Consider the following 24,454-nt stretch of genomic DNA (forward strand, 5'->3'; position numbering starts at 1 on the left):
CGAAGTCACATTGCAGTGTCCTGTGTGAACCTGAACAAGAGAATGAGGCCTTCTCTGCACTGCGCTCAAGAAACGCCGAAGGACGACCGACTTCGGTTATGAGCATCATCAAGCGACATCCCTCCGGACAGCGGATGCAGTCCCCTGACCATCGGGATCTCCTTCCCCCGGCGGGGCGGTCTGTTACGTTTCGCCTACGACGCGCGGTATAGCCGGCGCGGATGCAACGGACGCCGGGGCTTCGTTCAAAGCGGCGGACATTTTGGCCCGTTCGGAGCTCCCGCAAAGCCTCCCCGCCAAGCGCGTCCAGGCGTGTTTCAGTGTCACGTGTCTTCGTGTGTGCGTGTGTGTGTGTGTGTGCCCACGCTTGTCAAAGCGCGGCAGCCGGGGAGAGGAGCTCCCCAAGTGTGAAGCGAGGAGGTCTGACAGGCGCCAGCTCGGCGATGCGTCACTACACTCGTCTCAACATGTCTCTCAGCTCGTCCGTGCTCCGCCGTCACGTGGTCTCATCCCGTGACCTTCCTTCTTGCCCGCGACGCCGAGAGTATAAGAGCAGCTGCCCCCGGACGCCAGGGGAGAGGCTCCGATTTCTTCCGTTGAGTTACGTGCTCTCCCGTCTCTCCACTTCGGTCGACCTGACCGCCCGCTCTTTTGCGATGTTAGAATAAACAAGTTGTTCTGTTACCAGTCGACTCATGCTTTGCCGGGACCTTCGGATGCTTCCAGTTGTGCCCCAGGCCACCAGACCAACGCTACCCTTGGGGCTTGCGACCCATTTGCAACAACGGGCGTCAGCACTGAGATTCCAACAACGCGTGCCAGCGGTGCGATTCTTACAGCGCCCTCACAAGAACGGTTTTCTCTAAGAAATTTATTTTTATTTCAATTGTTCCTTATCGCCTATAAAGCTACCAATAATCTACATTTTATATTAACATAATGATTAAATGTCATAAGGTCACAAATTATACATTTTTGTGCAGGTACAAGGCATAACACTTTTTGCGTGATAGGCAGATTTTGCTAGGGTAATCACCAATTAATGCTTACGCATTCAAAGAAATGCATGCCGTTGCATCCGCCTGCATGCCTCACACCTTTGCCATGCTCGCCTTTGTGCCGTGCATCCCGCATGGCACGCCTTCGTCGCATTTCCCAATGCATCACGAACCTCGAGCGCCCCTCTCTTGTATCTTTTTCAACCCTCTGATACATAAGTCAGCTGTGCCAACGTCCGAGGGGTGGAAAGGAGACAAGAGCTTGTTCTATATTTTACTATCAGCAGGACATGAGTGGAATCTGAATGTGACAGCGAAGCATTCCAGTTGGCTGGAAGTGGAGACTGCTGTGGCATGCCGTCATTTTGTAAAGGTTTGTGCCGTCACGGCTGCAGCGTCAGTGGCACATGCACCAGGAGTCGCGAAGTTAGGTTTTCTATGTTGCTTCGGTCGAAAAAGTTCGGTAGGTAGAACAGCATCGCAATGTTTATCGGCAACAATGTTAAATGAAACGCTAACAAACCGCAATTTCCCAGTAACAGCATAGTAATGTCTGCCAAATCTAAATGAGGGTGCCTCTATCGTGACCTCCAAGATTGCATGCCGTGCCACATGGAGAGAACTGCACAAGCACTAAATTGCCACCGTTTGTGGCCTCCACAACAGCACCGGCATGTGCTATCACGTAGGCAACGGCTGCCGTTCTGCCTCCCCCTGAACCATGCTAGAGACATGCTTTGAAGCATGGTTGAAAGCAAGTGACTCTACTTGCAGCTTCTGAAATACACGCTTGGTGCTTGCTCATCTCTGCGATCCTATCTTCTTCACTGTTGGACTGGAGTGAAGGGGTGGGCTGCCATGCTCCCAAGTTTGGTCGTGACTCCATTGGAACTTCGCCTGTGCCCTCCCTTTACCACAAACATTCTTGAAGTGTTCATTGTAACAGCACGCCACTGTTGAAAATGTTATATCTGGGCGTAGTTTCAGTAGGCATGGGCCGGAAAATCGTAAATGCAGTGAAATGTGGTCATTATAACCGATAAATCATTATACCTGGGGTGGTTACAAGTGGGTTAGACTGTAACTGATAACGTGGCATGGGAGCATTATATTAAACGGTTTATTTCGCCATAGAATATATACAGAAGTTGATGGTGCTCATTGTTATTGTCGAGTATGTTGTTAAAACCGGTACTGCTATAAGTGGGTTCAAATATATATGTTTATTTACCTGCATTAGAGGCATACGACACAGCCCTCCAATGGCTCAACAAAACAGTCCATGTGCATCATCACGGTCAGCTCGAAGTAAGCCGTCTCTAAACGATGTTGACGTAACGCTCACCAGGCCAATAACGGTCTTGCCGTTGCACTGCTTGGACTCGGGGTGGATGGTGCGGAACAGCTGCAGCAGCTCATCCTTGCTGTACAGGTCGGGACTGTTCACCTCCGTACACGTCCCTGCAGGCAAGGCATCGTTCACTATCCCCGTCTCTTTGGTCGACTTTTATGCTGTACAGGGTCATCGACTATTTGGGGAGACACTTCATTAGTTTGTAAGCATTTACAGCGCCTTTAGTTTGTGCTGTAGAATCTCCTCAACTCGAACTCCAAGGGGACCAGAAATTTATTCAAATAAAACGGAGCTTGAACTAAGGAGAGCCCCTTTAAATATAGTACCCGATCAATTGTCTGTTACAGCGCACAAAACCAAAACTCTCACTGGGCATGCATTGAAAAAGCCTCGTCTTTCTTCCACCAGCGTGCGAAGACATGTGCCAGAAGAAGCCTAGGTCCAAGTGTGATAAGGTTGTGCGTTGCATGCCGTTAGCTGTGGGTGTGAGGGAAAACTTGCGAGGGTGACCCGAGAAGGATGGTGGCTTGATGCGTGCCATTGTTGGAGATGGTATGATCAAGCATGTGCTAGGAGGGGGTCGCAGTTGAGCGTGCGGTGGCACAGTCAAGCACACAAGGGAGCTCCTTCCTGCTCCTTTTAAACCTGATGGGAAAGGAGGGCACACGCCACTCTGCCTCCCGCGCCTCTTTCCTCATCATTTTTATAGCGTACAACATTATGGTAGCTATCGATGCATCGAACCTTCACTTTTGGCTCAGGTTTGCCCAAAAGACAGTCCATGGGATTGAGAAAGTTTTTTCGAAATAACTTTTGCGTGCTTTTTGGAGTTCTAATGCACAGGAGTTTTTTGCTATTCAAATACACCTTGTCAAGACCAACAGAGCAGTTTGAATTATACATCAATTCGAATTAAGAGATTTCGAATTCTCGAGATTTCACCCCAATGAAAGACAGCAGACAAATAAGAGAAGTTACCCTATAACGACCTTTCAGAATAACGAACAATTAGCCACGGTCCCCTGAAGTTTATTATATTGAGATTTTAATGTAAAATGGTGGCTGAAAGACGGCGGTACCTTTTTTGCGCGAAACACAAATGCGCGTCCGTGGAGAAACCAAGCCAAGACAGAGTGTTAGATTTGTCGCTGCAGCCACTTTTGGTTAAGTGGCGTAGACCGTTCGGGCGTCCCGCGACTTCACACGGACATGACATTCTCTGCTACTTGCAGTTTGTGTGAGTTTCATGAGCCAGCAAAACCAGCGCAGCACTATGCAATAATTAAATTACTGAAACACTCAGCTCGTGTGGCCGATGCAGAGTTGACCGAAATCGACGGCTTTCAACCACCGTTGTCGTTATCAAGGGTAGCGTCAATGTGTTCTTTTTCTAAATATTCAATAGAATTGGACAAGTGACTGAATGACATTTATTTCTACTCTTTCTGTCACTGTTAATCCTTTCTTTCCAGTATTTTTCTGGTACAAGATCATATAATTCAGCAAGCACCAACTTGGCCAAGAAAAAGAGCACTTTCTTCCTCCTCATAATGCAATGAATTAATATTTTTATTATGACTGGCTGAGTAGAGCAACGGAATTATAATGAGGAGTGCTTCATCGGGCTAGTACCTGGAATTTCACGGGGGACGTCATAAATAGTCTCCTGCATTTACACCTTGTTGATATGAATCCGTTATGTACAATTTCTCTGCATCAATGTCTGCGACTGAAAACCCAATGCATAAGCGAATACCATTACGGTTCTTTTTTACCGGTTCTTAAGTTTCCGGAAAACATGATCTTTCAGCACCAACATTCAGTACATCACCAAACTGTGATCGTGTGATCTGTTTTCCGGCTGCTAGATCCCACGAAAACAAGAAAAGGCGTGAGGCTTGTGCAGTCAAGAACAGTAACCGCCCGCCGCAGCAGCCTGCCTGCAATACTCACCCGTCTGCCTCACGTGAAAACGCGAGCACCGTTTGCTATTTCAGTACCAGCAAATTTCCTGCTGGGTCGTCGCACACTGCTTTCACAGCTATCATTGTCAACCCTATTGTGATAAGCATCTTACCTGCTTCGCAGCGCATGGGGCATAGTGTTGTTGGAAGTGAACAGCACACTTTTAATAGGCAACAGCCCAAATGCATTGCCGTTATCTGCTGCATGTGGTGCGAAGTGAGCATGATGTTTCGCTCTGGCAGCATCACAGGCATCGTATTTTAGCGCTGCCCGCCAGCTCGTTTTGTTTCAGTTTCTCCTCGCCATCTTAAAACACTACGTAATAGGAAAATGACAATGTGCGTCTCGGGTTGCTCAGGCCCAACCAGGTCGACGCACATCAGCATCTCATGCCGCAACAAGTTGCACCAGATGCCCCGCTCGCAGAGGCTGCTGACCTAGGCCGAACTTGAGGAGCACAAACGTAAGCTTGCCGAAGCCAAAAAAGCGACAAGGTGTGTCTTAGGCCTCACCAGCTCGGCGAACATTGGTGTCTCATGCTGCAATGATTCACACAAACTATAGTCGAGTCTGCCAAATTTTTATTGACTTTGAATCATACTTTTTCCAGTTAGTATGATGTTTCTTGCATTTCTTTTTCAAAACTTATGAATGAGGTTCTGTTGTGCCTCAATTTCTCGATTACTAAAGCTCTGTTCGCGTTAATATTGATGCCTTAGATGTTCTCAAGCATTACCCTATCAGTTTAAATGGACTTAATATTTGCCTTTAGTTACCCTTTAAACACAACTTGAATAGCTTGAAACTAAAGCATCGAATGCAAAGTGCGTCTATAGGTGCAGGGCATTACAGGGTACGCAATGCCAAGTGCAATTAGTTATGTAAAATTTTTAATGTGACGGCCTGCAAAACACGGGAACATCACCTGCATCCTTGGAGGAGCAACTACCACTGCTATAGTCAGCAGCAGTGTCTTCCACTGGACTCTCTGGCCTCCTCGTCTCTTCGTCCTCCTCTTCTTCGGCATATGGGCCCTGCAGAGAAGAATTTTGCAGTCCATTTATTTCCGGCACAATAAATGACTGCGTGAATAAAGTGAACACTCTTGAAAGTTTCAACAGTTGCTTAATAGCCACTTCAAATGCTGACATCCCATACAGCAGTGAACATAAAGATGTGATATGTTGCATTTGGGTCCTGTTAGCTAATCTGCTCAGAGTGTTGGTGCTGCATCATGCCAGACCACTAGCCTAGGGCACTATCTTTCTTGAACGCGCACTGCCATCAAGCTTTATTCCCAGAGCAGAGCCCAGCTGGTGTGTACATAATTTACATATTTGAAGAATGCATTACAAGGAAAACGCAACATGAACCAGTAGTGAAAATATGTGTGCACAGGTGAGAGAAATTTTAACGATAGGTGGAGAGGTTAACTGAGCAAAACGTTCTGACGTGCTACTATAAGTTTTTTTGTATAATGAGATACCAACGAACAAGAGAAAAGAAAATCACATAAACACGTCCACTTGCACAAAAACTCAGAAATGAGCCCAGTGGAAAGTGAAGCTTTATGGCACCGTCAATTAACTAATTGTTATCCATCTCAGCAGTGTGGTAAAAGAAAGAGAGACGGATAACAATTAGTTAATTAATGGGCATTCTGGGCGGCTGTTGGTTCTTCTAAGTAGATAACTTCCCTCTGGAATTTTTCTTGCAAGTAATGTTCACCTCTTAAGTATTTAACTGATGTTACATAATTGCAGATCTACCACAAGAGACATTTAACTGTTTCTTTGCAACTAGAGATATGCAAATTTTCGGTGCTTTTATGCTTGAATGTTTTATTTTAAGACGTATTAGTCTTAACATACACTGCGATACATTGAATTGCATCCTGATCATTGGTGTTTGGAATGGAAGTAAAACAGAAATAACTGCTCATAGAGCTTTTAAGAATTCTAGCATGCACCTTTAAAGAAGTACCAAAAGAAGCATAAACGGAAGTAATAATTTGCTTTTTTTTACTATATCTACTGAGAGCAAAAAAAAAAAATAATAATAATAAATCTTAAATATACAAAATATATGCCTTGCTCCTATTTCCCAACTTCTGTAAGTTAGACCATGCAAAAAAAGAACATTGTTGCAGATTTGATGCCATGAATTTTAGCCATAGAGATGCCTATGCTATGCAGGAAAGCCATAGTTTCACAAATGCAATAACGGGTAAGTGACTATGGTGTAGGGAGCATCTGTTTTTACTCATGGCAGTAGACACCTGGTTTGTTTTTTACTGCCTTTTTTTAGGCTCTCAAAGCAATGGTTGCCAGACTGGGATACACGGACAAGCCTCCTCTAGTGCTGGATTATTGTGCTCAATCAGCTTTTCATCATCATCATCATCATCATCAGCCTGGTTACGCCCACTGCAGGGCAAAGGCCTCTCCCATACTCGTCCAACTACCCCGGTCATGTACTAATTGTGGCCATGTTGTCCCTGCAAACTTCTTAATCTCATCCACCCACCTAACTTTCTGCCGCCCTCTGCTACGCTTCCCTTCCCTTGGAATCCATTCCGTAACTCTTAATGACCATCGGTTATCTTCCCTCCTCATTACGTGTCCTGCCCATGCCCATTTCTTTTTCTTGATTTCAACTAAGATATCATTAACTCGCGTTTGTTCCCTCACCCAATCTGCTCTTTTCTTATCCCTTAACATTGCACCTATCATTCTTCTTTCCATAGCTCGTTGCGTCGTCCTCAATTTAAGTAGAACCCTTTTCGTAAGCCTCCAGGTTTCTGCCCCGTACGTGAGTACTGGTAAGACACAGCTGTTATAAACTTTTCTCTTGAGGGATAATGGTAACCTGCTGTTCATGATCTGAGAATGCCTGCCAAATGCACCCCAGCCCATTCTTATTCTTCTGATTATTTCAGTCTCATGATCTGGATCCGCAGTCACTATCTGTCCTAAGTAAATGTATTCCCTTACCACTTCCAGTGCCTTACTACCTATCGTAAACTGCTGTTCTCTTCCGAGACTGTTAAACATTACTTTAGTTTTCTGCAGATTAATTTTTAGACCCACCCTTCGGCTTTGCCTCTCCGGGTCAGTGAGCATGCATTGCAGTTGATCCCCTGAGTTACTAAGCAAGGCAATATCATCAGCGAATCGCAAGTTACTAAGGTATTCTCCATTAACTCTTATCCCCAATTCTTCCCAATCCAGGTCTCTGAATACCTCCTGTAAGCACGCTGTGAATAGCATTGGAGAGATCGTATCTCCCTGCCTGACGCCTTTCTTTTCTCTGCATGCAAATTGCTCTAGTCAGGCACACTGAACTGGCAGTGGATCCTTCACATGCTTTGCAGATTACTTCTACAGTGCTATCCAGTACTATACAGTGCTGCACAGTATCGTAAGGTAATGAATGATGGCATATGCACAGGTGGTGATCAAAAACGTAAGAGATAAGAATGGTAGTCAAGCATCTGCAGAAGGTCGTTCTGAAATCAACAGCATGCTCTTGTGTGAGTGGAAACTCCACAAGGTGTCAAGGATTGCTTGTAATAAGTTGTACATACGCTGTCGAAACAGTCGTGTATGAAAGCAACCCATGGTGGGTAAAAATGAAGTTGCACGTGATATCAGCCAAACACAATCAAAACAACATGCACTTCTGAACATGTACCAATGTTTGAGGCATCAATAATACAGCCTAGCCACCAGATCAGAAATTTTGCGTTGTTTAATTCGGGAAGGGCTGGAAGCATTGGAGGCTAGTTTTGATGACACCTTATGTCAAAGTTTCATTTTCCCAGACTCCACCAATGTGCCGAAAATTGTCAAAGTCGACCAATAGTTAAAGTGTAGTCATTACTTTATAAGGTGCCACAGAAAAATTCCAAAGGAAATGTTTAACCCGATGAAAAACTGTCAATCAAATTGATTGATTTCTTTGGGCCTGTTAAGAAAACGTTTAATTAGCTTCTTTCTATTTGGCCAGGTAACCTGGTATTTACCTTAGACCTAGTCTAATAGGCTATGCACTGTGATTGCAGGGCTGTGGATAAATGTTGCTAGAGTTACTCCAGCCAGTAAAATGAGCAACGGGCACATGAACCTGATTGCTGAGCTGTGCATCTTGTTAAAAAAAAAAATCAGCCATCAGCTTGACTGTACAATTGTCGACCAACTTTTCAGATGCATAATTTTTCAGACCTGCTCGATCATGTGGACTTCCCTGCGGCATAGCCACCTAGTCCACTGCCCCGCTGTATAGTGGCAGCTGCAATTTTGCATGCTCTACGGTGCCTCACTCGATTCTTCAGTCTCATCCACTTGGTCGATGTCAAAAACATGGCTGCTACAAACAAAGTTGTTGCCATTCAGGCTGCCACCAATGCCGCTACTTTTGTTTTCGAGGTGGGTCCTTCACTTACTTGGTGCCATGCAGCCACTGAGAAGAGCCACAACAACTTTGGTCACCAACTCCTGATGAGGCAGCACCAGTTAGGCCTAGCCAGTTGGGTGGTAGACAGCAAATGGTCACGGGAAGCTCCCCCTTGATATGTTCATACCCGTACATGACCACATCGGGGATTAGGTGTGAGATAACGTACACTAGCTGGACCAGCTACTTGCATGAAGCAGGTATTGGGTTCACGTGCGATCAGCTGGCAACTAGTGCAAACGTCTATGTCTGTATGTGTGCTCACTGGATAAAAAAGCACAAGCCTGTGTGTGGGCATAAAGCACCAAACAGAACTCGCAAAATGCAGCTTAAAGTGACAGTTTTGCGGAGTCAAGGTTGCATGCATGTGGTGAAAGACGACAACGGCTTCCCATGCAGCACGACGTGGGCATAAGCATGATAGCTGACAGAAAAAGAGGAAGCAAAAGACACGAGCTAACGGGCAGCTGCGGCCACGGAGGCCAATCGAACTACCAGAGTGAAGTTCGAGGAGCCAGTCGCGAGGGGACTACTTGGGCGTACCGCTGTGCAACCTCGTGAAGAGTCACAAGCTATCATGCCAAGGTCCTGCCCGTGTCCTGTGCCTGGCCAGTTCCTACGCCCTTGGAATTCTTATCGTATAAGTTATCCTGAGCCACCGCCCAAGCGGCTTCTCATCAAGTTGTCTCCGCCGCTGACCTGGTTCATCTCCAAGTTGCCTCCACCACAGACTCCGTGTTTCCGTCAACAAAGGTTACTACTAAACGTGAGCAAACTAAGTTGAGCTGTATGCCGCGATGCCAGGACCTCACACCTTAGTGGGAGAGTAACCTGAGTTGTGCGGTGTGCCCCATCATCAGGACTTTGCACATTGGAGGATAATCTGTGTTAGTGAATCTTGTTGGTATCTGTACAAGAGTACTTGTAACATATGTCCGCCTGCTCTACCCCTCCGATTACCACCTTAGATTCTTTCCTCACCACACCACACTGCAACAACATGATGATCCACATTATTGCACTAAAATTCATAATTTCAGCACTTTGCAACGCCATGCATCAGGCGAATGTGAATTGCACCCGCTGTCAAAGCAAACAATTTGTTGGCGAAGTAAACAATTGCTTAGATATGCCTGACCCATATTTGTGGCAATTCGACCGTAATGCTTTGAGGCCCTAAAACATGCCACTTTTCAGCCAGATCTTCTCATTAAAATCCTTTACAGGCAAAATTTTTGGCAAAATCACAAAATTATCCCACAGATTCTAGTGGGTTTTAAAAGTTGTTATAGCAGAATCCTCGCAAGAAAAGGTGGCAACAATACTCATGCGACCAGCCACCCCTGCAAAGTGAAGAAAACATTTGCTCACATCTAAATTACAGCTGGCCTTCTCATCCTTGCCCTCGAGCAGTGCAGAGAAGAACACTGCCCGAATGCCAACAGAGTCCAGGTACTTGCTCCATGCCTCACTGCACAGAAAAAATACCAAGCCCCTTTCTTAGGGAGCTTGATTTGATCCTATGTCCCATCAAAAGGGGTGCAATAAGGCCCCAAAAGTGTTAAAAGTTTACTTCTGCAGTTTTACATGCCAAAACCATGATCTGATTATGTGTAACGCCATAGTGACAGAATTCTCCGGATTAGTTCTGACCACATGGGGGGGGGGGGAGGGGGAGGGGGAAGAAGAAGAAGAACTGGCGGAACAAGTGAGCCTGGCAGCTTTGAGACTGCATGGTGGGAGTCACATATCTCTTTTTTTTTCTTTCTTTTTCAAAAGAGCAATGGGACTGGCCAGCTTAACAGCCAGCAGGTTGCCATAGCAAATATGCCTGGGTCACCTAGCTTTGCAAGGTGAGCAAACATAGGCTTAACTGATGACCACTGTGCAGCCGTCAGCATGTCTGTGATGGCACCACGCACAGAACAGATGGAGCCTGGGATGTGCATACATTGCTGGCAATGTACCACATTCTTCAATGCCAGCTCATACGTGCAATACGCTTTGCAACCACCGTGTGACACCAGAGCAGAGGTGCAGAAAGCAGGTCGGATCATGAGAAAGGAGGTGAAAGAAAGGGTTGAAAGAGGAGAAGGAAGATGACACAACGAGCCGACAGTCCCTTTTCATCATATACCTCAGAACAGTAACATCAGGACCTATATTATGTTGTTCGCTTCCTTCATTACAGCAACAAAGACGTCCCAGCAGTCACATGGTTGGTTACAGTACTAACTAGAGTGAAATCTGATACCAACATCTATGGGACTTCCTAAGAAGCACTGTGACTCCATGATAATGTTGATACTATAATACTGATGGTTCGGCTAGCCTTTAACATGGCTTGGCCTGAAACATTCTCATCAATGCATAAATGAAGCTTTCTCGGAATAAATCTTCGTAAGTGTTGCTTCTCCTACAACTAATTGTGCACATACAGTAGAACAAGTAAACCAATAAAACGAAAATGCATAGCCAAAATTGAGACACGGTGGCTACAGACACTGTGTTTTCTCCAAACTCAGTGAGAGACACTGACAGCAGTGTTGACATTTGATGTAATGTACACCTTGGTGCTGTAACGAATTTGGTTTGTGTCTTATTTAACAAGCCGAGGTGTTGCCTTGGTTCCAGAAACGGACAAAGCCAGCTGCAACTTAAGACAAACAAACACTCTTTATAAAGCAGAAATCAAAGCAGTGGCAAACAGTGTTATGGCGTTGAGTCTACAATATCCCAACATATTGCCAAGAAGGGGATCATTGCATGGAAGTGCAACCAGAGGGCATGCAAGAAATCTCACAAGTTCGAAACATAAACTTGTGGCTTAACATAGCCCTGGCAAATGTACGGAGTTAACTACAGAGTCCGAGTTCATCTCATCAAAACTGTGGAAAGAAAGAGTTCACCGGCTGTTTCTTTATCCAGGTTAGAAGTCCGGACGGTGTAAGCAGCATAGTGACACTCGCAGACACTCGAGAACAGCTAAGCCATGCAGCTGTTTGGTCGTCGAAACACCATGCCGTCTCCACAACACTGGGAGAGACGCCACAGGTCATCGGGAAACCACAATGTGTCTGGGTGGAGGCCTCCGCGAGCCCGGGTCCAGGAGCCCGTCAAGCCTACATTTGCGCACCCCAGCAGCCTTCCTCAAACGGTCCCTGCTTACGTCATGCCTGGTAGACACCACGCCATCGGGGAAGCTTCGATGCAGCTGTGTGAAGGCCTTGTACACTGGGGTCCTTGTGGCCCCACGAACGTACAACTCCGCACCCCAGGCCATCTTCCACCGAGTACCATCTACCTACGTGTCTCTTTCGTTCTCCTCCTCCTCTTCCTTTTTTCTCTAGTCACCCGTGGACTTCCGTTATTGGATATTTATTTTCTATATTGTTTTCGTTTTTCTTGCGGCTCTCTGCGCGGTCGCGCCATAGCCGCATGGCATGTCTTCTCCGTCTTCTTCCTCACGCACAAAGCTTGCGCAGCGCCGCGAACTCGCAAGTCCTTGATGATGTGTACATGGCAACTTAGCGCACATCATGACAGGCGCAAGTGCTTACGTACTAGTGATGAATCTTAACATAATACCATTGTAAAAACACCATCTTGCATGCCATTTTGCACTGCAGCATGACAGGACGAACTTCAATCTCCAGGCACTGTCCTGTCTCTCCAAGAAAGGTGCCCGACCGAAGCCCCCACTTCCCACCATTCCTATGCAACCCAACAGCACAGGCCTGCCACTTTCCAATTCAAAGCAACTATACACTAAAAGAAAAGTTTACACCATTTGGACAATGCCTGTGTACTGCAACAATAATCGTGATCTGTCGGGCTTGCCTTTCCTTTTTCGAAAAGTCTCTGCTCGATAATTTACTGTCAAGAGTGCTATGTCGCGCTGATAATGTGCATGTCGTTCGTGACCTAGATGCACTTGGAGCAAAGCCATGAGGCCCCCACATGAAAGAAAACGCAACTTGCTCATTTTTATTTCTGCCCATGGAAATATATCGTACCGAAAGAAAAAGCAAGCAACTATATGAATGAAATGTTTTGGGCAATATTAGTTAGTACCGTATTTACTCGCATAATGATCGCACTTTTTTGTCAGAAAAAATTTACGCAAATTCAGGGGTGCGATCATTACGCGGGTTAAATTTCCCACGAAAAAAACAAATTTTTTTTCGTCCCCCGTTTGCTGCGGGATGCGGGTGCGGGACAGCAAAACAAAAATGGCGGCCGGCAGAGCAAGCCGAACGCTATTTTTTTTTTTTCTTCTCGTGAGTACATTACATGCATTGAAACAGTTTTTTCCGTATCAGTAATGAATAATATCGTTAATATCGGCAAGTTTGCGGCAATAACGTAGCCATGTCCACTTTGAGGGGACAGAAACAGATGGGCGCGCTTAGCTGCCAGTGACATAGAAACACATGGCGGACATGCTGCGGAAGCTGCGGCATCTGTCTTCACTACTATCCTAATACCGCACGTTTGCGCTAAGGGTGGGTGACTATCTTAGCTGTGTTACAAGCGTTGGCGTATGAATGAAAGTACACTTTTAACGTATCAGTGTAAACGTGGCTACTATCGTTGCCGCTTGCGATTAGTTGCTTGCCCACGAGTGCAGATGAGAAGAATCGAAAGGCGCCTTTTTTGTTGTTGTTGACCACAACCATTATAAAGCCTACACATAATAAAGGAAAATTTGGTTGTACCTCTTTTTGTCATGGAAGTGCGGAAAGTGATGAAGGTAATGAAATGAGGCATCTACTTAAGAGCGTTTGTTGCGTGCAGACAGCTTGGTTCGTCTTGAATAGTCGTTCGCGTAGCATTCGACAGATGGTAAGCGCGATCATTATTAGCTAGACTTGGCACACGACATGTCGCTGCGGCAAGTTCGGGGTGCGATCATTACGCGGGAAATAAAAAAAAAATCGAATTTTGACGACAAAATTCAGGGGTGCGATCATTACGCGAGTGCGATCATTATGCAAGTAAATACGGTATAGCCATTAATTAGTCACTGATTTACTCTAATACCTACCACTGAAAAATTGCTCTGGCATATAAAAAAATGCCACTACGGTGTTTGCCTTAACTATCCCGCCCTCAAATCAGAGTTTGGAGGTGTCAAATGGAGCATATCAAAAATGACATACTGGGATATGTGGCATTAATGAAAGAAAAGGCACGCAAGACAGCCAACGTTTATCATTTGGGGACAACCATTCTTGGAGTGCAATGATCACAGACATCTTAACAGCAGCAGCACTGCCACATTCATTCTGCGAAAGGGCAAGTCCTCTTACCGTTGCGGTCGGGTAAGTAGGTCAGCCTTGTTGAGGAGCAGCAGGTTGTGCTTACTGGCATCTGTTTCGGCCACATACCGCACCAGGTCTTCGCACAGAAAGAGCAGTGGGTGCCGGGCGTCCACTATCTGCACCACCACATCACTGCAAAACCAGACCTTTGCGTGATGTCAACAATTCTGCCAGCAGATAGCTAGAGCCCTTAGGCAGGAGCAGTTAAAAAAATCTAAGCACAGGGAAAATAACACATGATGTATCATGTCTTTATCCAAATCTAAAGCACACCTTTTTTCAGAGAAAATGGGTCCGAAAACTCCCTGCATGTTACAATAGGATACAAAACCATCAGAGTCGTCAGACGCAGCATCACGATCGTAAATCTGGCGATGGGGCATGTTTTCATGAAAGCTGCTGTGGGTTCATTTGGTGCTGGTTTACGATTTGTAGTGGTCTCCTCAGTAAATGACTTTTAGAGACGTACTATCACTTCTGCACGATTTGACGATTCCATTTCAGCACAGCTTGCGAGTGGTGCAGTGCATAAACATAAAAAATTCCATGACATTCAAGTTGAAGTTGTGACCTTTGTGGTGAGTAAACAATACATTGCATGAGGTTGCATGCTGTATAGGATGAAAGTAAATACCATAGTACGCATCTCCATTACTTGTACAAAATTTAGTCAGTCATTTCATTAATGCTTTGCACGTAGACTACACAACCTACACAATATTCTTTTTTCTCTGTCTCAGCTAGAAACCAACATCAAGCTAAAGACACACAGAATGACATCAAACACTTCGCCCAGCCAGGATTAAGTCACATGATTCGTATTCAAAATGTGCTGTAGGAAGTTGGCGACAGTCATCTGATATATTAGTGAACTTTTTTCTCCCCTTTTATGGCCCCAAAACTGCCCCTCAGATAATAGTTCGAGTTCATGCACATGTTCCTGTGATAATACATGCAGGTGGCACCATACCTACGCTCGATGACCCTCCAGAGTTGGCGCCAAAACTCAAGGTTCTTCTCATAAGACGTCATCATCAGGCCATCTGTCTCCTGGAGCCTGCACATAGGAGCCCCTTGTTAGCTGTACAAGCCTGACTTTGCAGCTTGCAAGCCAACTGGCTATTGCTTATCAGCAACGATTAAATAGATTAAAATGGAAGTAAAGAGAAAAAAAGCTCCCGCACCAGCTCTTCATGACATCATGGATTATGACAATGTCTGCTTCAGCCTAGTTATTATTCTTTTTTATTGGTAAAAATTGACTACACTGTATTCCAAAAGAAACAAAGGGCTAGGCTTATCAAGCCTTAGAAACCTTTACTGAGCCACAACTGCCTGAGCACAAAAAAATACACTGAAATCCATGATGTCACACTGACGAACTGACGTGTGAAATTCGGCTTCAATTTCTCTTCTAGTAATCAACCTACTCATGCGAAATTAGCTGAAGCAGAGTTCTGAAAGTGCACTTTACCAGCCTAGGCTGATCTACAGCTTTGCTTTCAATGCCCTTTAGGTTAAGTAATTGGGTTTAACATTCCAAAACTGCACAGTGTCCGCTATAATTTTGACTACCCAGGCATTTTTTAACTCTTTCAGGGTCAATGCTGTAAATACACGGCGACGCAAACAAGTGCCAAATGGTGGATGACATATATTTATGGCGCTGTCAGCATGTTTGAAAACCGCACAATTTTTTCAACTATTTATTGCCCAGCAAGTGCAGCCACCCTGTGTGAATTAAATTATTATTTTTTTTTTGCTCCACAGTCTTTTGGTTTTCATTCCACGCCTTTTTCCTACGCTGGTATTTCAGCGACCACTCGAGCATCCACGCATGCAAGGGCACATGGCGGTTAGTTTTGGTTTTGTCTCGCGGACTCTTTCCATTATGTAGTTACGCTTCTAAAAACTGATGTCTATGTGGCTTCAAGTCTCTCAAAGGACCACTGCTAGATGCTCGCTCGTCTGTTGCTCACAGGGGTGTGACTACAGCTGTTCACAGGCGGGTACTGGTGCATATAAACGATGCTGCCATGCCTCCATTCCTTTTCTCGAGACTCGGCTCGTGAAAACTGATTGCCTCTGGCTGGCGACAGGATGAAGGATTACTGCAACTCGTTTGGCTTTTCTGATGGGCACACAACCATAGAGTTTTCTTGTGTGCACTCACATTCCCATTTCGGTTACGCTTTGGGCAGGCGCGCTGGTTGCTCTGCTGCGAGTCAAGCAGCGATCCTTCCAATGTGGACTACTGCCGAAGGGCCAAATCAGAATATATCTATTTTAGTGTGTCTACTTTTTTATTCTTATTACAAGCACTTATGGAATCCTATCTGTATTAATGAATAATACAATGAGAGTTTACATACGGAAAATACTTTTCGTCCCTTTATGGTCACTCTAAAGAATTGCAATACATTTTTTTCAAGATAGGTCCGTCTGAAGATGTTGTTTCGGCGCAAGCAAGAGTGGTGCCACTCAGAACACAACGATTTGACGTGTAGAGGTGGAATCGCTCTCGACAGCCATCTTGTTTTTATGCATCGTTGTCCCTCGTGTAAAACTTTTTTTTGTGCATGTGCTCATGAGAGTTTTGACGGGAATTCAGGGCGCATGTTCCTTTCCCAAGCGTATCACTCCTGAAGAAAGCCGAACACCAAGCCGGGGAATGCTTGCACCCATTTGAGAACCAATGGGTGCCCAGTGGCGATGGGAATCAAACGCACAGCCTCCCGCAGCCGAGGCGGGCGCTCTACAATGAGGCGACTGCTGCAGTAAAATATTGTAAATACATCTTTATATGTGACTTCTGCAATGTAAGAAATTGGTGAGAGACGCAGGATACCCACGGGAAACAACAACGGAGCTCCGCAGTGGTCGTGACCTTGGATTGGACAACATGACGTACGAGACAGGACCCGACATGGCACAGCCCACATCAACGCCTACAACCCCAACGGCTGTGCTGGCTCAGCTGCAGGATCCAGCAGTGTTTCGCGGCACTGACCACCTCAACGTGGAAGACTGGATCACCACGTATGAGCGTGTAAGTGCCCACAACAAATGGGATCCAACGATTATGTTGGCTAGCTTAGTCTTCTATCTACAAGGCACAGTGAAAGTATGGTACGAGCAAGGGCTTAACGACTGGGACACGTGCAAACAGAAGCTGAGGGACTTGTTTGGCCGTCCCACCGGATGGAAGAGCACTGCTAAGAAAGAACTAGAACTAGCGAACTGTGCCTAGACGTCCACAGAATGATATGTCTCTTACATCCTGGACGTGCTGGCTCTGTGCCGTAAGGCTGGCAGCAATATGGCAGGAGTCAGACAAGGTTGGGCATGTACTGAAGGGGATTGCTGATGGTGCTTTCAACCTGCTCACGTGTAAAAATTGTGAAACAGTACAGGACATCGTAAAAGAGTGTCAACGCTTTGAGCAGGCCAAGAGCCGCCGCATTGCAATGCCGTTTGCACGTCTGCCGAACACAGCTACGACATCTTCTTGTGATGACAGGCTAGGAGTGCAGCAACCATAATCATCAGATGACCTGACACGGATAGTGCGGCGAGAACTTGAAGCCATGGCACTTGCAGCCCTTTTTTTCCTCCCCAGTGAGCTGAACAACTTGTCTACAGAAACATTTGTGCAGGCAATAGTAAGCGAAGAACTGCCTAATCTTGGAGTTCATTCTGTATGTGCCATTGCAGCTTCACCACTGTCTCATGCTCCAGGTCCATTGACTGGTCCGCAGTATCCTGCACATTACCGAAATCCAGCAGAGGGGCGAACTGCAGACGATCGGCCAATCTATTTTCCCTGCTGGCGTAGTATTGGTCACATTGCTTGCCATTGTAACAACCGTACTGTCTCCTCTCGTCTGCGAATGCCTTTTACCAGTTACAGCCGACTTCCACTAATTTGAAGTCACTTAACTGGAACTGTTAGTTAATTGGAAGTGAAGTGGGGGTCCCGTCGGTTTTGCATGCAATCCAACAGAAAAAGAAGCTTGGTAATTGGAAGCTAGAAGTCTAAAATATTGTTTAATTAGAGGTTATTTTCTATCAAATGCCTGGAGGCGATCGTAATGTTTGATAAACTTGCTATTCTTAAAGTGCAAAACAGCTTTGTGTGCCGCATAGGCATCATTAGCATCGCAGCTGACCACAGGGCCACAGCTTATGAAGCGTCAAAGTTAAGCACCGAGGCCGCTGGCATCGCAGCTGACTACAGCGCTGCAGGACTGGTATTTTGTAGCGATGTCTATTCCGATTCTATGCTTTTTCAGGCTTTTCGCTCTTTGCCAGTGGTCAGAGCGATGGTCTGCCCCCATTATCAACGGGATCAGGCGGCCGTGTGTGGTGGATGATAAGAATAGCATAGAATAAGGCATAAGGCATCGCTACAAAATAGCGGCCCGGGTCATCCAGTGGCAAGATTAGCCTTGTGCTACAGTGTACGTGTGCAATCAGTATGCTCCAGGCCTCTCCATTGTTTTCTCTAGTGGGTTCGGTAGTTCCACATGCATTTCAGGCGCAGTTGCAACTATGCCAACTCGCGGTCTTCTCGGACGCTTGACTTGGCGACGAAAGTCAAAATTTTGAAAGAAATTGAGGAAGGGGGCACCGCCAAACAAGATATTGCATGGAAGTACAGCAACAAGCCGAACACTTTCTAACTTCCTCAAGAACAAGCGCTCGATACTCGAAGCATTTGAAAACGATCAGTTCAAAATGTTTCGCAAGAGAATGTGCACCGGTGCCCACCCGGAGTTAGAGCAAGTGCAGCTCATTTGGATTAGGGAGGCATGAAGTAACCATCTCCTGCTCAGCGGCGATATTGTTGCAGCGAAAGCCTTATCGCTCGCTACGATGCTAGGAATTGAGAACTTCGCTTCTTCCGATGAATGGCCGACATGCTTTAGGCAACGTCATGACCCTATGTTTAAAACCGTGAGTGAACAAAGGGCGTCTGTCAACCAGGAAACCTGTGCAACGTGGGGAGACAAGCTTCACGAGGGCTTGAGCGAGTATCAACTGTAAGACATCTTCAATGCCAATGAGATGGCACTTTTTTAGAGAATGTTACCCGAGAAGAATGACCTTCAAGGATGATGACTGTGCCGGAAACGCAGTGATGGGAAACGCAGTAAAGAGAGAGTGTCTGTTCTGATTGCAGCGAACATGACTGCCACTGAGCGATGCCGTCTGCTGGTAATTGGTAAGGCCAGTAAGCCTAGGTGTTTTAAAGGTATCGAAACGCTGCCTATCGACTATTCGTTTCACAGGAAGGCTTGGATGACGGCGGACATGTTTAAAGACTGGCTAATTAAAGTGGATCGCAAGTTCATGTTATCGAACCACAAGGTATTGTTTCTTGTGGACGAGTGCAGTGGCCACATGAATGTGCCACCCTTGACTGCCACCCGCGTCGCTTACTTGCTGGCCAACACAACATCGGTGTTACAGCCCACGGACCAGGGAATAATAAAAAATGTAAATGCATTAAGCCGGAAGCATCTTCTCGAGCGGATGCTAATGTGTATGGACAACTGAACTCAGTACGAGGTGAGCCGCCTCGGAGACATCCACATGCTGGCGCAAATATTGCAAATACATCTTTATATGTGACTTGTGCAAAGTAACAATATTAAATCTGCAATAAAAAAAATCGACCTTGGGGGCCGCATTTGGCGAAAAAACTTTACCCTCAAAGCGTGCACTTAAATATAGGCACAGAAGCGTTTTGGCATTGCATCCCTATTGAAAAGCAGTTGCTGCGCCCGCAGCCTCATGTTCAGCTACAGTGTGCTCGTCATAGCCACTGCACCAGGGCAGGTTGGCAAGCCTTAATAGCCCCACCTCAGTGCAGAAATAACACTTTCAAACAGGCACACATTTACACAGCGTAAAATTTTTGTAGCACGAAAGGTCACTTTACACAGCTACACAGCTTCTTCTACTTGGCTCTCTGCAGTATTGTTAAAGGGACTGTGACATCAAATTATCAAGTTGTTTTAATTATACACTGCGTGTTAAATCCTATGCGCCCCACAGCAAGCTGGATAAGCTTGAGTGCATTCGGTGGATAGAAAATTTGTATTTTAATTTTATTTTGTATGGCAGTTGAACCATATATCAGTCTGGCAACACCAAGTAGTGACAAAATGAATTGTATCCGCAGAAACAGCTCCCTCGAAGTAGCGAATGCTGACCTTGAAGGTCACACTTTTATGTACTGGAAGCAATTGCAGGAGCTGGAAATGTGTCATGGCAACCATGCATTATTTTGTCTTTGCATATTTACATATTAGCAGTTTGTTACTGCTTTCTATCGTGTCACCACAGCATGAATGGCAGGCACAATTCAACGACAACTCTGCTGCACCGTTAGGCAACAGAACATGGGGAGCAATATGTTCAATGCAGTCTCAAACTGCTTCAACGCAGACGACATAGCAGCGGCCCCGCATTTCCTGAAATCACACAGTCCATACCAAAAAGGCAGTAGCTGTTGATGGGAGGGGCATAGAGGCAACGATTTCAAATTGGAATTTAAAGTTAAAATTCGCACTGAGATCACCTTCTTTTTTTGGGTGTGTGTATAACCATACTGGGCACTCTACTCTCAATAACAATAAAACACAGAGGACAGTGGACAAGGCACAGGTGGCAACCCAGCACCAGTTCAGCTAGTTCAACCTACTCGGCCAGTTGTCGCCGCCAGGCCACAAAGCTCTCCTTCTCCAAGGCGTGAAGTTCCTCAGCGCTGGTGCTTTCATCCCAGGGAGGTCTGCAACAGCAGTAAACACATCATTATCATCACCTTTATCAGCCTGTTTCTATGCCCACTGCAGGACGAAGGTCCTTCCCTGCGATTTACAATTACCCCTGTCGTGCGCTAGCCGATTCCAACTTGCGTCTGCAAATTTCCTCATGTCATCGCCCCACCTAGTTTTCTGCCGTCTTGACTGCGCTTCCCTTCCTTTGACACCCATTCTGTAACTCTAATGGTCCACCAGTTACCTACCCTACATATCACATGGCCCGCCCAGTTCCATTTTTTTCTTCTCTTAATGTCAACTGCAATATCGGCTATCCCCATTTGCTCTCTGATCCATACCGTTCTTTTCCTGTCTCTTAATGTTAAGACTAACATTTGTCGCTCCATAGCTCTTTGCACAGTCCTTAAACTGTTCACGAGCTTCTTGGTAAAACTCAAAGGTCCTGTCCCATACGTTAGCACCGGTAGAATGCAGTGATTGCTCACTTTTTTTTTCAACAACAGTGATAAGCTCCAAGTAAGAATTTGGTAATGCCTGCCGTATGCACTCCAACCCATTTTTATTCTTCTGCAAATTTCCTTCTCGTGATTAGGGTGCCCTGTAAGTAACTGAACTAGACAAACATACTCCTGTAGAAACTCTGGAGGCTTACTGGTGATCCTGAATTCTTGTTCTCTTTCCAGACTATTGAACATCATCTTTGTCTTCTGCATATTTATCTTCAACCCTAGTCTTACACTGTCTCAGTCAAGGTCCTCAATCATTTGTAGTAATTCATCCCCAGTTTTGCTGAACAAGACAATGCCATCTGCAAACCAAAGTTTGCCGAGATATTCTCCACTGATCCTCACTCCTAAGCATTCCCAGTTCAATATCTTGAAAACTTCTTCCACACATGCAGTGAAGAGCATGGAAGAGATTGTCTCTTCTTGCCTGACCCCTTTCTTACTAGGTATCTTACTACTTTTCTTGTGGAGAATAAAGGTAGCTGTGGAATCTTTCTAGATATTTTCCAAGATATTCACTTATGCCTCCTGCACTCCTTGCTAAAGTAATGCCTCTATGACTGCTGGTACTTGTACTGAATCAAATGCCTTTTTGTAATCTATGAAAGCCATATAGAGAGGCTGCTCGTACTCTGCAGATTTCTTGATTACCTGATTGATGACCTGGACGCGAACCACTGTAGAATATCCCTTCCTGAATCCAGCCTGTTCTCTTGCTTGATTAAAGTCAAGTGTTGCCCTGACTCTATTGGAAATTATTGAGGTGAATATTTTATACAATACTGAAAGTGAACTAATGGGCCTATAGTGCTTCAATTCTTTAAAATGTATTTTCTTATGGATTAGTATAGTGTTGGCATTCTTCCAGTTCGCTGGTACACTTCAAGTCATGAGGCACTGCGTATAAGGGGCTGCAAGCTTTTCAAGCATGACATCTCCTCGATCTTTGATTAAATTGACTGTTATTACATCTTCTCCTGCTGCTTTTTCCCGGGTCATGTCTTGCAAGGCCCTTCTAACTTCATTGTTAGTTACTGAAGGAGTCTCTATGTCCTGTTCATCACTACTTCAAATGAAGGTAGCGTGGCTGCTCTGGGTACTGTACAGGTCAGTACAGACCTGTACTATACTTTTACTTTTACTATACTTTAGTACTTTTACTATATCTTCGAAATTGATGATAACATTAACCTGTAGTGACATCTAATGACCGTAATAACATTGGCCTGATAACACATGTGGCATTCCAAACACCAATGATGCTCTCGCTTCTCAAGCAAGCTAACAAATACAGAATTCTCCACGAATTCGGTTTGTACACACAGGACTGCATTCAAGCATCTATGAGTACAGACGAGTGTTCGCATAACAAAGTCATATCCAACAATGATACTTTCGTTATTCAGTGAAACATTGCAACAAAGTTGATGGGGAAGCCAAACATTCTTTGTCATAGCCATTACTTTACAACAATGGCTGAACGCCTCCCCCCCCCCCCACCCACCTATGGCCAACACTGGCTGCCAAGATGGGGGGAGGTCAGGTTTGGAATACTTCATTAAGCCTTTTAAATTGTTATAAGCCATTTCAATATAAGGTTTGACTGTATTCAATACTCATTATAAGCAAACATTCATTACATGCCAATAAAGGTGATAAATAACTAATATTTATTTTGTTATATCTATTAACTTGGAATATCCTATCTATTAACTTGCAATATTCCCATTTTTTATATTAAGGTTTGACTGTATAGCTATGTAATCTTGAATGCATGTGCATACATGTACTACACTGTCAATACATATTCATGGTGGCACCATCTCTCACGGTTGGGATAGAACATGCCACATACTGTAATTATTTTTATTGTTTTTTTCCCATAGACTCCTGCAATATCTACATTTTTTTTTTTTTTAGTGTCACTGAGGCGACATCTGCTTCAGATCTACTGTGGACGAAGCAGGGAAATAGTAATGCACCCAGACAAGTTAATAAATTCCATGCACCGTAAGAGTGTACGCAATATTTTCATGCAAATGCCCTGTGTACCTGGATCCCTTTGTTTACAAAAATGCACCTAGTGGTTTGCATCTAACTATCAGACCAGACGATTCTGAACCTTGAACACCAACATGTAAAAGGCGAAGTATAAAAAGTAATGAATAACTTGAAACTAAGCCCAGCAACATCTCACTTAGCAAATTTATTGCATAACCGTGCGTGACATGATTACAGTGTTGGGCAGCAGAAACACTGCAGCTGTCCCGCAAACACACAAAAGTAGCACACCGCATAAATAATGGCAGCACAGGGTGAACGGTGCACTGTACGATAAGGGAACAAGATTTTTTTTGTATGATGGTCACATATTGTTCAAATTTTAGACAGGCGAGTCCAGGAAGAGGCGAGAAATGCTAACTGTACGCTCATTTGGAAACGTTGTCTGCACAACCACACAAGACAAATTGCGTGAGTCGGCAGCTGTTGTTTAAATGACCAATTTCACAAACATTAAGTCAATATATACCATCGTATTAGCCCAGTTTGTCATCCCTAGCAGCGATTTTTTTAGTGAACTCTGTTGCTTAAGGTGAACAGCTACTAAAGTGTCACACCATCTAGCCACTGTAAAGATGGGCTAGACTGAAACAGCCCAATCTTTGCAGATATTGTTGTTATGACCCTACAACTGGCTCGTGGTTATCAGAAGCAGTCACTGTCGTTCGTGCCAGTCGTAACATAACTTGTTCAATACCTAGGTTCACAGCAGTTATGTGTAAATCCACAACAATTAATCACTCTGGTGTAATACAGCTATACAGGTATAATTTACAGCCACAGCTTATGACGCATGTGCAGAGTAACTTCTAAGTGTCGATAAAGACAGAAGGACAACCTATGTAAGTAATCACCAACGTTGCGCAATGTGCTTAATTAAATTAAACTGCCACAGAGTCACTACAGCACATGCTTAAGGGTTGTGTGCTACAAGGCTGGCTGACGAACCCCCTCTGCTACTTTGTAAGCCGATTATTTAACAACCTAGATCGACATACTTGTA

The 24,454-nt window shown here is 45.0% G+C and overlaps 1 protein-coding gene across 1 annotated transcript in view; it reads right to left on the reverse strand.

Moving 5' to 3' along the window:
• The window catches only part of Ns3 (nucleostemin 3), a 95,180-nt gene that overhangs the window by 46,200 nt on the left and 24,526 nt on the right, over window positions 1–24,454 (reverse strand). Inside the window, exons 4-9 of the mRNA XM_055064412.2 lie at window positions 20,806–20,892; window positions 15,067–15,153; window positions 14,085–14,228; window positions 10,144–10,243; window positions 5,243–5,351; window positions 2,344–2,459 (exon numbers count right to left, since the gene is read on the reverse strand). Coding sequence (XP_054920387.2) covers window positions 2,344–2,459; window positions 5,243–5,351; window positions 10,144–10,243; window positions 14,085–14,228; window positions 15,067–15,153; window positions 20,806–20,892 — 643 coding nt within the window. The remainder of the gene's footprint in view (window positions 1–2,343; window positions 2,460–5,242; window positions 5,352–10,143; window positions 10,244–14,084; window positions 14,229–15,066; window positions 15,154–20,805; window positions 20,893–24,454) is intronic.

The sequence above is a fragment of the Dermacentor andersoni genome, chromosome 11, assembly GCF_023375885.2.
Source record: "Dermacentor andersoni chromosome 11, qqDerAnde1_hic_scaffold, whole genome shotgun sequence".
NCBI classification, from domain to species: domain Eukaryota; kingdom Metazoa; phylum Arthropoda; class Arachnida; order Ixodida; family Ixodidae; genus Dermacentor; species Dermacentor andersoni.